The sequence below is a fragment of the Papaver somniferum genome, chromosome 7 (genome assembly GCF_003573695.1).
Source record: "Papaver somniferum cultivar HN1 chromosome 7, ASM357369v1, whole genome shotgun sequence".
In the NCBI taxonomy this organism is placed as follows: Eukaryota; Viridiplantae; Streptophyta; class Magnoliopsida; order Ranunculales; family Papaveraceae; genus Papaver; species Papaver somniferum.
Window position 1 is genome coordinate 35,416,437 of NC_039364.1, and position 13,689 is coordinate 35,430,125.

At 35.3% G+C, this 13,689-nt stretch overlaps 2 protein-coding genes across 2 annotated transcripts; one reads left to right on the top strand and one right to left on the bottom strand.

The window, feature by feature from the left end:
• The first annotated feature begins 1,387 nt into the window (after positions 1–1,387).
• On the top strand, positions 1,388–2,251 carry LOC113293169. Its single transcript, XM_026541900.1, has 2 exons — positions 1,388–1,574; positions 1,672–2,251. Exons 1-2 carry the CDS (start codon positions 1,397–1,399, stop codon positions 1,872–1,874), a joined length of 381 nt encoding a protein of 126 aa, XP_026397685.1. The 5' UTR covers positions 1,388–1,396; the 3' UTR covers positions 1,875–2,251.
• A 4,714-nt stretch (positions 2,252–6,965) lies between these two features.
• LOC113294512 (small heat shock protein, chloroplastic-like) lies at positions 6,966–7,750 on the bottom strand. The gene is made up of 2 exons (XM_026542908.1): positions 7,669–7,750; positions 6,966–7,567 (listed from the first exon to the last, which is right to left on the bottom strand). The coding sequence occupies exons 1-2, from the start codon at positions 7,748–7,750 to the stop codon at positions 7,149–7,151; spliced, it is 501 nt and encodes a 166-aa protein (XP_026398693.1). The 3' UTR covers positions 6,966–7,148.
• Positions 7,751–13,689: the final 5,939 nt, after the last annotated feature.

Sequence of the window (13,689 nt, forward strand, 5' to 3'; positions counted from 1 at the left end):
TTCACGGTGACTTGGATGAAGAGGTATATATGCGCCTTCCTCCTGGTTTTAGTAATGGCGTGACTGGCAAGGTATGTAGGCTACGTAAGTCTCTGTATGGTTTGCGACAGGCCCCTAGATGTTGGTATGCCAAGTTAGCCACAGCCTTGCATGCATATGGTTTTTCCGCAAGCAAATCTGATCACTCATTATTTATTTATCGTAAAAAGGGTGTGATATTGAATATTCTTGTTTATGTGGATGATCTTGTTATTGCTGGGAATAATAGCGATGCTATTTGCAAACTGAAATCATATCTTGGTGATTGTTTTCATATGAAGGACTTGGGAAAATTGAAGTAGTTTCTTGGCATTGAAGTAGCTAGAAGTTCGAAAGGGATTTTTCTTTGTCAACGCAAATATGCTCTTGACATATTGTCTGAAACAGGTCTTATAGGTTCTAAACCGGCTAGTGTTCCAATGGAAGAAAATCATCGCCTAGCTCTTGCATCGGACACACCTATGACAGATCCTGCTCGTTATAGACGACTCATGGGGCGTATAATTTATCTTACCATTACTCGCCCTGAGCTTTCTTATGCGGTTCATATATTATCTCAATTTATGAAGCATCCAAAGCAATCTCAATGGGATGCGGCTTTGAGAGTTGTTCGTTATTTGAAATACAGTCCCGACCAAGGTATATTACTTCGTGTTGATTCCACTCTAGTTCTTGATGTTTATTGTGACGCAGATTGGGATAGTTGTCCAATCAGTAGACGTTCTCTTACTGCTTATTTTGTATTCCTTGGGAACTCTCCTATCTCTTGGAAAACAAAGAAACAAGCAACTGTCTCCCGCTCCTCTACAAAAGCGGAATATCGTGCCATGTCCTCAACCACTTGTGAAATTATTTGGTTGAAGAATTTGCTTCGGAGTCTTGGTGTTGAGCATGTTGCGCCCGTATCTCTTCATTGTGACAGTCAAGCTGCTCTACATATTGCAAATAATCCAGTCTTTCATGAACGTACAAAACACATTGGAATAGATTGTCATTTTGTACGTGATGAGATTCTCAAAGGTACTATTGCTCCTGCGTACGTTCATACTACTGTGCAGCTTGCTGATATTCTTACTAAAGCCTTGGGTCGTCAACATTTTCAATCTCTTCTTGCCAAGTTGGGAATTTCCAATCTTCATGCTCCAACTTGAGGGGTATTGGGATTAAAGTATATTTGGAACATATTCTTGTTTACTTTGCAATATTTTCTTACTTCTTTTACGCTGAATGTCGACATCTTTCTTTGCTATATATGTCGACATCCTTTGTAATATTTTGCAACTCTCTGTATATAAGGCCATGCCTAATACTCTAACAATCAATGAGAATATTTTGTAATTCCATTCACGTTTACATTATGGCTACTAAACAAATCAACAAATATCTTTTGCCCCTGTCTTCCTCTATAAATATCAGAACTAACCCTGCTCTTTCATTTGCAACCCAGCCAAAAAAAGAAAAAGAAAGTCTCTACGGTTTTTCAATCTCCACCAGTGTAATGGCGTCCAAGAAAATCCACCTCTTCAGGCAATCAGGTATATATTTTTAAGACATTGCAATTAAATTTTCTAGTTTCTGATGATTTTTGTTTTTAACATGGATTTTTGTATGGTGATGTATTTTATTCTGCAGCCGTGAAAGCTGGAACCTCTGGCAGATATTACATCAACCCATCTGAGAAACTGATGAGTAGAACATCCGAATGGGGAGTTGTAGAACGTGAAGATGGTATTGAGTTGATTTTCAATGAGTCTGTTTTTGGGGATATTCCATTTTTTGGCAAAATATACAACAACCAGGCTATCGGCGATGCTGAAAACAAGGATGATGACTAAAGTTACTTAATGAACACCAATTTTTTTGATGTTAAGAAGATGATTTGTGAGATTAGGGATGGAGTTTCAAAATTTCACGTTCCTAAAATCAAAGTTGAAGAAAACAAGAAGAAGTTGGTTGTTGGAGTGCAGGCTAAGTAGCAGTATTAGTACTAGTTATAAGAAAACTGGAAGGTGGCTTCTCTTCTTTGGCTTAATTTTATGAAAAATGTCTTTCTAGTTTTTTTCTTTTTCTCTAGGTTTTTTGGTTTCAGTTTCTATGTATGGGTTTTTGAGAGTTATGGAAAGGTTTGTATTTTGATTATCAGGGTGCTTAATGAGAATCAAAATACATATATAACTGATGTAATCCTTCCATGGTTTATAGTTTTCCTTTATTTTTTTTATTTTTTTGCATTTGTTGATTGATTTCAAATTTCAAACGAATCACCTTGATGTTGCCTATGAAAAAGTGGTTTCGGCACGTCCATGAAAGTACAGGGATGGGCTATGACATGTAGAGCCAAGGTTTTGTTCAGTAGTGTACCCATGATGTATATCTGTAAAATTCAGCTTTAAACGGCAAATGTCAAGAGACAAAATTCTCCATAAAAGTTTAATCATTTACAAACTACAAGTATTAGTTTGAATCCCCAAAATGTATTACTACTTGACTGAGCCAACTTATGAGTAATTATTAGTCTTGTGGTTGCTTTACTTATTTAAACAGATGAGCAGTAAATTTCAATACGTTTGCTAGGCAGGCATAGACACACCTTGTTGGGCGTTAGTGCTAACCATTTTCAGAATACCTTTCCTCGTTAGAGCGTAAGTTGACCGTGTGCAAAGAAACAAAGAGAAAACAAGTCAAAGCTGCAAATTGACTTGCCAAATTCTCAAACCGAGCCCTATCACACACATATTCCATGCCAAGTTCATTCTCGAATTCAGGCGTATGTAAAACTATGCTGTGGACTTGTAGGGTTAGTTTACTCATTAAGGAAATTGTTAGACCAATTCCATTAGCTGATCTTACATCCAAAAGGACAATGAAGGAAAGTATGACTGGTGGTCGTCATATTACAAGCAAAGTAGCTGACTTCATGTCTACTTATTTCAAGAATGCTGCTCATTTTCAATTGAATAAATGTTGGTACCATAAAAAGAGTGGCCTTTGGTCTTATGAAACGAAGTTCTTTGAGGCCAACTTTCTTAATAAAATTTTTGAGCCAAGAAAATTGTATAATTGGATTAGCACGCTTCAGTCACCTGTACAAATTTTAGCAAACATTGAACTGCTTGATTTCATGTTGCCAAGGGTATCTCCCGATAGGCTGAAACTGGGCTTCATTTCATGTACTCATTCTTGGCCCTTTAGGGTTCAATCAATTACTATCTTCAGAGGGAGATCTTATATATATATATAGTCTCAAAACCATTACAAGGCAAAAGGAATTGACATTTATTAAAGGACTATATGCTGTCTGTCTGCTGAGTATGCAAGCAGCATAACGAGCTGCATGGGGGTCGAACTTGGGCCTTCACTAACATAGTTTTGAGTCAGATAGGAGTTTTTGAGTCAGATAGTACTTCATTCACATTTTCCCTACACCGTCACGTATAGCACCATCCAAGGTCCTAAATTTACATTGCAGTTTTTATGATCATCATCCGTACTATACAAAAACATGAGTAATATATCCAGTGGCTTACCCTTGATCAGCTTATTCAGTGACATGTGACCATACTTGCTTTTGACCCTAAAACCATGTATAGATAAGTACCAGCTTATAGAAAACGATTTGACTGGACATAGTCATATACCTTGAGTGGATACTCATTTGACCACATTGTTTCTCTGAATTCGATCAGTACACATGCGTGAGTGAGTTGTCATTCAAAATATTCTCAGATATTCAAAATTCAAATTTACAATTACCACGTCATTGTTACTGTTACTGGCCTTTTTCATCTGTGGCTTTGTCTTGAAGCTTGAGCTGCTTAACATTTTAAGCTTCCATCCAGGATAAGGGCAAAAAGACCTTAACCCTAAGTCTGACCATCCAAGGACAAACCTACCGATTCAAAAGAGATGTGACTTATGAATTAAGTAACGATAGGTTTTAGGGTTTCGTTTTTTTTTTTTTTGAAAACTTGCAGTGCCATTCCAGGCTTTCTTTTTTGGAAAATTTCTTGTTTGGTCCTAGGCCCATATAGTTATTTATAATAGGGTCCAACCGGATTTTTTTTTTATCCGGAGGTCCAAAATTAATTAAAACATGGAAATGTCCATAATACCCATTACTACTAAACGTGTGTGTCTACACTGCTTACAAATTTGAGTACATATCTGGTACACTGCTTAAAAATTCGAGTACATATTTGCCACACTGCTTACAAAATTGAGTACATATCTGTCGCACTGCTTAGAAATCTGAGTACATATCTGTCGTACTGCTTACAAATCCGATTATATATCTGAATGCTTACAAATTCGAGTACATATTTGCTGCACTGCTTCCAGGTAGAGTACAAATTTGTAAGAATCGATGATAAATAAATTAGAAAACGTCATATATGTACTAATAGGTAATACACAAAAGAAAACTGAAAAACAATTGATAATAAAAAGTTATGAGTCTTGTGACTCTATAGATTATCATTTCCACATAGTGACTAAGGGTGAAAAAAACAGTTGTGTATCAGGTGGTGTCTGTTTGTAGCATGAAGCAAGAAATGGGTATTTCAGTGAGACAGCAATATCGCACAGCAGCAGGTAGTCAGGAAACTTGTGGTAGAAAAAAGAATTGTTCTGCCTCAGAGGTCTACATGATTTTGGGAGAACGATAAAGCTTTCAAAAAAAAATATCAGTTAACAAAATCACATTATCTAACTGTAAATACTAGGCTAACCTTTTACTTATCCGCATGCCCATGAGCCTACATCAGGCCATTTGGCATTTAAGAAACTACACAGGGTGAGGTCTATCTATCCAGTTGAGGATAACAGTTCCAGAGCAGTAAACAACATCGAGAAGATGCACCAAGCTACTATTTTATTTATTTTGGTATGTATGACAAAAGAACCAAAATCCGAGCAACATACATGTTCCAGGTGCACCTCTGCCTGCTAATTTTTCTTCTAATGAGGATGTGGATGAAGGGGATGGAGTAATTTATATAGCTGAGATGCATCCACTGGTGATCCAAAGTTGAGTAACGCAGAACGGGTTCCCACCTTCACCTGTCCGTGATAGATAAGATACAAATTGTATCATGAATCTTAAAAGGAAATACAGAAAAGAGGAAGACCACATAAGAGGAAGAGCACATACACATGAATCAAAATCCCCTTCAATTCTTCACCAAGTGGAGCACCAGCAATGAGTAAGATACAGTCATGCAATTCCAATTTAACTCCTTCAATTCTCATCTCTCTAAAGATACCCAACGCTTCTAATGCATTTCAAGAACACTTATTCATCAAACACTTCACAACATCACTAACAAACATAAAAAATTCAAATACTACACATATGAATCAAATAAGGTCTATAAACAAATCTAAGCAAAACCCAACTGTGTACATTCTTTTCATCAACTATATCCCCACAAACTTTTAAAACAACAAGAGAAGTATAAAATTTAGGACGAACTCTGGACAGTGATGTTTATCAACAATTGATAATAACAAAAGAAAACTGAAAAACAAACCATAAAAGTATCAGATCTACTAATGAAATAAACAAAAAACATGATTGTTTATTTAGATATGAACTTGTTCCACCAAAATCCACCAGTATATCATATACGTACCGATGATTAATACACAAAAACAACTTAAAAGCATATCAAAAACAACCAAAATTAAACTAAAATCAGTTGCATGTGAAAACCAAGTAATGAATCTCTAAAAACCAGAATCGAAACACTTTTTTTCTTCAATATTCCATATATATACTTCTAGATCGAAGAAGAAAAATATCAAAAACTACAAAAATAACAAAATTACAACATAATTTTTCAGTACATCATATATGTACTCCTGATTCATAATCTAAACTTCAGCTGCATGTGAAAAACTAGTAACGAATCTATGAAAAAAATAGAATGGAAACCGAAAATCATTGTTAATATACATACCTGGAAACACAAACAATCTTCTCGTCGTAAATCATAACGATGCATCTTCTTCTTCTTCTTATTCTCAAAAATAAACTAAGTTTCTATCAGTACGGGATATACGTACTGTTGATTCATATACAAAAAAGAACTGAAACACGTCTAAAACATCTAAAATGGAAGTGGCATAATCGAATCTAGCAACGAAATGAACAAAAAATGTGATTATTCATCTAGATCTAATATATAGTCGACAAATCAACCATGGAGATCAAAAACATAATCAAGCACAACAATGATTAGATCGCCAAAACCTTAAAAGAAACATTACAATGGAAAATCTTCATCATCTGATTCGGTAGAAACGAGAAAGAACAAAAACAAATCTTCATCTTCATCTGCAACAATGGTGAAAGGAAAGAGAAGAAGAAAATGAATATGAAATGTGAAAAATATTTCTCATGCTTTTAACATATTAAATAGGAAAGGTTATTTGTGGTATTTTCATATTACGTACACCTGATCTCGCACGTGTGCAGGACCTGGGCTAAAAAATTTTGGTCCATTTTCATGTTTTCTTTTAATTATGGACCTCTGATTACTGGGCTTTAATGGGTGGACCTGCCACTAACTAAGAACACTATAATGGTACCTATTGGTAATTCCTACTTCTTTTTTCTGTAAAACTATAAAGTGTCTTTTCAGTGTAGGAAATCTGATTTTTTAGACTCTAGCTATACAGATAAAACAAAACAAGGAAAACAACATTTTCCAACATACACCTGGCTCTCTCTCTTTCTGAAGAGAAACACTGAATTTTAATGGAAGCTATATATCTCTGAAAATTCCATCAACCAGGAATAATGATAAATCACATCAATGAAAAGAAATTTAAAGAGATAAAAGACATATGAAACATAAACAACTGTTATTGTGATTAGATTGATCAAATAGCTAGTAAATGATGATGATTCAGTAACAACCCACTGCTTGATGATCATAAATCTTATCACTACAACCTCACAAAAGTCTGAAAACTACATAAACCCTAAAACGAGAAAGATCAACTAAACTAGGAAGGGAAATTTTCATGCAACATAAAGATAAAAGACCAGAAACTAAAAACCAACACCGCCTTCTTCATCTAGCTAGAACAGTAGTGACCAGATCTGACTAATCAACCTTCACAAGGATGACATTCTTCTCCTTAACCTTTACCTTAGGAATACAGACCTTAAGAAGTCCATTTTTCATCTCAGCTTTCAGTTCCTGTAAGTTAAGGAAATCAAGATCCAGATCGAAACTGATAAAAGTGTTCATATCATCTTCATCATCACTGTCATACACATAATAAGAATCACCATTAACAACATCTGGAACAACGTCGCCAAGCTTTTCTTTACCCAGAAGAGTAGTGATAACAAGAGAGGTACCCTCTACAGTGACTTTGACATCATCCTTTCCAAACCCAGGCAAGTTGATCTTCAACTCAATACCTTCTTTCAGCTCCTTAACACTCCATCTCTTCATCATCACATCTTTTTCTTTTTTGTCATACAGCTTCATCTCCTCCATACCAGAATCAAAGACATCTGCATAGAAAAAACACACCACAAGTTAGAACGGAAAACACATCAGAAAACAAAAACTTGATCTAAAAGCTGAAACTACTGAAAATAGATATTACATATACCTGAACTGAGAAGATCAGTAGTGAAACTAGGACGAAGAGCATGAGCATCAGAGATGTGAGACCCTTTTTTGTTTTTCATCATGTTAAGTGAGAGAAAATATGGGGACAGAAGAAGCTGCAGAACGTTTGGGGTTAGGGTTCTTAAGAAGACCAAGCTTGTTTTTCAAATTGTTTGAGGAGACAACAGTAGGAACAGGTTTCTTTGACATGGTCATGAAGATGGAAGCCATTAATGAGTATGATAGATCTTAAAAACTCTGAATGAAAACACTAGAAATACTTGTTGTGTGGAGATAAGAGAGTATTGTGGTGGTTTTTATAGAGAAATGGAAGAGATGGTGAGTGTATAAACTGTTGACTCGATTAGAAATTAGTAACCCTTGACCGCATCATCACCGTCAATAATTTTGAAACTCTATCATCATTGGATAGAGATCAACGTGTCAAGTCAGAAAAGCCCAAGCACTTGACCTATCCTACTATTACATACACAGAGTCTCAGACTAATAGCAGTCTAGAACATTCCTCCCTCGAATTAGTACTATTAATTAACACTGGTTAGATAATAATTAACTGTAATTAGTAATTACAGTTACACTAAATAATCAACTCAGCAAATATCGCCTGCTGCCTTAATAAATTTCACATCCCCATTTTCTCATAACTACCCAAACACAACCAAAACTGGAAAGAAAAAGAAAAATGGCTTCCAAAATCCATATCTTCAGGCAATCAGGTATTAAATATTTGCAATTAAAAGTTTTCTTTTATGATTATTAATATTTTTAACATGTATTATTTATATTGATGTGTTTGATTCAGCAATGGAAGCTGGGAATCATGGCAAGTACTACATCAATCCGTCTGAGACACTGATGAGCATGGCATCTGAATGGAAAGTTGTAGAACATGAAGATGGTATTGAGATTTTCCTGGCAAGTACTACATGAAGATGCTGCTTTTAAGGATATTGTTATTTTTGGCAAATACTACAACAACCAGGCTATTGGCGATTCTGAAAACATGGATGATGACTGCAGTTACATAATGAATACGGATTTTCTTGATATTAAGAAGATCAAGTGTGAGATTAAAGATGTCGTTACAGAGACTTACATTCCTAAAATCAAAAGTGATGAAATTAAGAAGAAGAAAAACAAGAAGAAGAAGGTTGTTGGTGTGCAGGCATGAGTAGTAGTACTAGTACTGTACTAGTAGTAAGAAATAGAAAGTGGGTTCTCTTTGGTTGTCATGAAAATTTCTTTCTAGTCCTTTTTTTCTTCTTCTAGGCTTTCTGGCGTTAGTTTCTAGGTGATTTTGCAGAGTAGTTATGTTACTTTTGTTACTTTGATCATCAGTGGGCTGAATGATGAATATCTAACATCTGATGCATTGAAAGAATTTCATGGTTTAATTAGTACTGTTCATTTCCTCCCCCGAATTACTATTTAATTAAATGACGGTAATTATATGGTAATTAACTGTAATAACTACACTAATCAACTCAACAAATATCCCCTGGTACCTTTATAAATATCACATCCCCATTTTCTCATCCCCACCCACAGACAAATGATGTAATTACAATCTAGTATTACTTGTCTCGTTGACTGGGCCAACTCACAATCACTCCTGCGAATCGGTGAATTTCAAACATAAGCTTTCATTTGCTATGCAAGGGATAAACTAGCGACACTCAACTAAGCCTAGAAAGATTCACGCTTGATTAATTACATAATAGCTTCTTCCGGGAAGCAGAGTTTGAGCATGAGGTTCTTCCACGGTGATCCCTTTTCTATAGCAAATGCCATATCATAAATTGGTTAAGTAGGAAATTTAAAAGAAGAACGTAGATAGACAGTTACAATATTTATCATTTCGAACTACAATCGGTCAAAATTTAAAATTGTATGGTAATTGGTTTAATATAATGTTCGAACGTATGAATTGTATTGCGGACTAATTGGTGTATGAGCATTGCACCATCAACTATCCAGTTTATACATCCAAATAGTTTGCAAAGTAAACTTATCGCCAACAATCTGAGCAAATTCAAAAGATAGAAAGAGGTTCGGACTATATCCGTTTTGGTATAATCTATTGTGGGTATCAAAAAGTCCTAGCTAGCTTGGGTTTGTGTTTGTTCTTGGACTAAAAATAGTTGGAACCATGTTTAAAATTATTGACACCAAAAATACACCTAGGTTCAGACTTCAGACACGTTCTTTGCCAACCTAAGTCCAAAATTAATGAAGTTGCAATATTGATTTAAACTTGTTCTTCATCAAAATATATTGAATTGATACTCTCCATGTTGAGGTTTTGTATTCTTAAGTGCTCTGAGGCCAAGCACTGTTGTGGTATCTTGGTTGTCTTTTCTGTCATCTTCAATAATGAGCGTCCATACTGCACGATGCATCTAAATCCAAGGGATCTGCCACAACTTGCGGGAAGGTATTAAGTCCGTGGATTCAAAGACCCACGAATAAGAATTTTTAGTATGCCTCCAACTCGCCTCAATATTTCACGGTTAATTTGGCAGGTTCGACAAAGTTTGGTCAGTCCTGGAACGCATTGTCAGTTTTTGGTTGTGTAAAATCAGCTTTCTTGCCCCTCACACCACACTAAAAGTAAAGCAACAATTTTTGTTTGTCCAAATCAATGATATTTTGACTGTCTGTCTCACTCTTGTAAATCACTCTTTCACTCCTTTGGAATCCAACCCCATCCTCTCAAACCCCCCGTACTCACAAAACCAAAAACGTTTCTGGTTTTTTCTCCTCCACCGGTACACTCTAATGGCTTCCAAAATCCATATGTTCAGGCAATCAGGTATATGTATACATATTTTGGTAATTATCATTTATATTTTCTGGTTATTATTATATGTTTAACATTGATTTTGTATGTGATGTGTTTGATTGTGCAGCCATGGAAAGCTGGGAACCCTGGGAAGTACTTTATCAATCTGTCTGAGAAACTGATGAGCATGGCATCTGAATGGATAGCTCTAGAACATGAAGATGGTATTGAGATGATTTTCTACAGGGCTGGTTTTAAGGGTATTCCTATTTCAGGCAAAATATACTACGATCAGGCTGTTGGCGATTCTGAAAACAAGGATGACGAGTGCAGTTACATAATGAATACTGATTATCTTGATGGTAGGAAACTTAAGGGTGAGGTTACAGACGGGTTTTATAAGGTTTACATTCCTAAAACCAAAACTTAAAATAAGAAGGTTATGTATAGGAGGAGTACATGCTGAGTATTACTAGTACTAGTAATAGCGAAGGTGGTTCTCTTGGTTTTTATATGAAAATTTCTTTCTAGTCTTTTTTTTGTTTTCTTACAACACGTTTGTTTTTTCCTTTATATAGGTAGAGTGTTCTATACAGAGGTTTACCTCTATATCTATATAAATATCACTATATAATCTCTTTTAAAATCATGTTTGTTTGACCATTATCTAACAACTCTATATTGTGTACCCAATTTTATATATTTCTCATTTTATCCTTATAATATTCAAAAAATCCATGAATATCCATTACAACCAAAGATGTTCAAAAATTCCAAAAGGAAAAAAATGTATTAGAAAATACAACCAAAGATGTTCACTTTTTCTGAAACGGAGCGAAAGTATAACTTTTTTTCTGAAACGGGGTAAAAATATCATTTTTTCTGAAACGGATCAAAAATATCACTTTATCTAAAACGGGCGAAAGTATCACTTTATCTGAAACGGGCGAAAGTATCACTTTATCTGAAACGGGCGAAAGTATCACTTTTTCTGATACGGAAAAAAAAATCACCTTTTTCTGAAACGGGGCAAAAATTTCACTTTTTCTGAAACAGGGCAAAAATATCACTTTTTCTGAAACATGGAAAAAATCACTTTTTCTGAAACGGGGCAAAAATTTCACTTTTTCTGAAACATGGAAAAAATCACTTTTTCTGAAACAGAGCAAAAATATCACTTTTTCTGAAACGGCGCGAAAGTATCACTTTTTCTGAAGCATGCGAAAGTATCACTTTTTCTGAAACGGGGCGAAAATATCACTTTTTCTGAAACGGCGTGAAAGTATCACTTTTTCTGAAAAGTGGGAAGTATCACTTTTTCTGAAACGGGGCTAAAGTGTCACTTTTTCTGCAACGGAGCAAAATATCATTTTTTTCTGAAACAGCGCGAAAATATCCCTTTTTCTGAAACGGACGAAAGTATCACTTTTCTTGAAACATGTAAAATTTTAGATTTTAAATTAAGGAATTATTTTTGGACATTATAAGTTTGTTCGAGGATATATTAGTCATTTGAAGGTTTAATAGAGGTAGAGGTTCAAAGATAGCACCTCATTGGTGCTATTTGATTTCCTCTATATAAATAGAGATTTGCCTCTATCTTTATAGAGGTAGTGGAAAAAACAAACACCAAATAAATGGGACCCACCACTATATAGAGGCTAATAGAGGTTAGCCTCTACGTAGAGGAAAAAACAAACATGATGTTAGTTTTTTTCTAGGATTTCTGGTTTTAGTTTCTAGGAGTTTTTGAGAGTGATTGGTATTTTGATCATTAGTGGGCTTAATGAAAAAGAACAGCATCTAAATGATGTAATCCTTCCATTTTTGTATTGAAAAGAGTTTCATGGATTATACTAGTACTGTTCATTTCTATTATCTTTCTTCCTTTTTTTCACTTTCGCTTGATTAAAGTTTGTATGTAGCTTCAAGTTGAAAGAAGAAGTCCTATCTTGGTAGTTTATATGTTCAGGCTCGTTCTTTGCCAACCTAAGTCCAAATGAAGTTGCAATGTTCATTCAAACTTGTCCATGCTTGAAGATAGTTTGACTGTCCCACTCTTGTAAGCCAGCTTACAATTCTAACGCAAGGCGTAAACGGGAATGTCCGCTGAAGCTAGAAGAAGAAAAAGAAAGCCACCTTTAAAATCCAATTTTTGTGGCCTTAGGATTGAGCTAGAGATAAACTTGTCAATTGACAAAAGCCCAAGCACTTAATTTGATCATTTCAGTTTGCCAAATGATTCAACTTAACTACGAATGGACCGTGGACTTGAAAATATTGTGATTTGTGGAGTATAATGCAAATCTCAATGCCTCTCGGACATGTAGTCATGTAGTTGCTAAGGCGCGCGTATAACCTTCAATAATTCCGGGAATTTATTATTAGTGGCTTGAGATAAACTTGCCAAGTAAAAAAAACAGGACCGCATTCTAAATTGCCTGGACATTCCTCCCCCTCTATAAATATCACAACCCCATCATTCCCTCATACCCCCACACTCACACAAGCAAAAAAGTTTCTGGGTTTTTCTTAACCTCTGTAATGGCTTCCAAAATCCATATCTTCAGGAAATCAGGTATATATTTATATTTTCTATAATTTGCAATGATCTGATTATTATTAATAATAACATGGATTAATTTTGTGCGGTGATGTATTTGATTCACCCATGGAAGCTGGAAACCCTGGCAAGTATTACATCAATCCGTCTGAAAAGTTGATGAGTGTAGCATCTAAATGGAGAGTTGTAGAACATGAAGATTGCGTTGAGGTGATTTTCAACGGGGCTGCTCTTGAGGATGTTTTGTTGGTTAAACTTCAACATAGAAGTCACTAACAAGCTGGTTAGGACAAGATTAGGAAATTGATGTAATCCTAAGGGAATTAGAAGTCATCTAGTTCTAAGGAAAGGAAAGACATGTAATAAGGTAATAGGACTAGGAAAAGGAATTCATAGTTCTATATATATATGATCACCAAAGTTGTGGTTGATCATATGAGCAAGATTAGAGCTTGTGTTTAGTTTTGAGTGATTTTCTAAACATCAAGAAAGAGAGTTGTCTTTATATAATCTAAGTTTCATCTTGCAGTTGCCATTAATTGGTATCAGAGCGTGTTTCTGAGCCATGGAAAACGAAACAACCATTGTGGGTGCAAAACAGTTCACGCCACCATCAATACAAGTTCCAATCCTCAACACCACAAACTACACAGTAT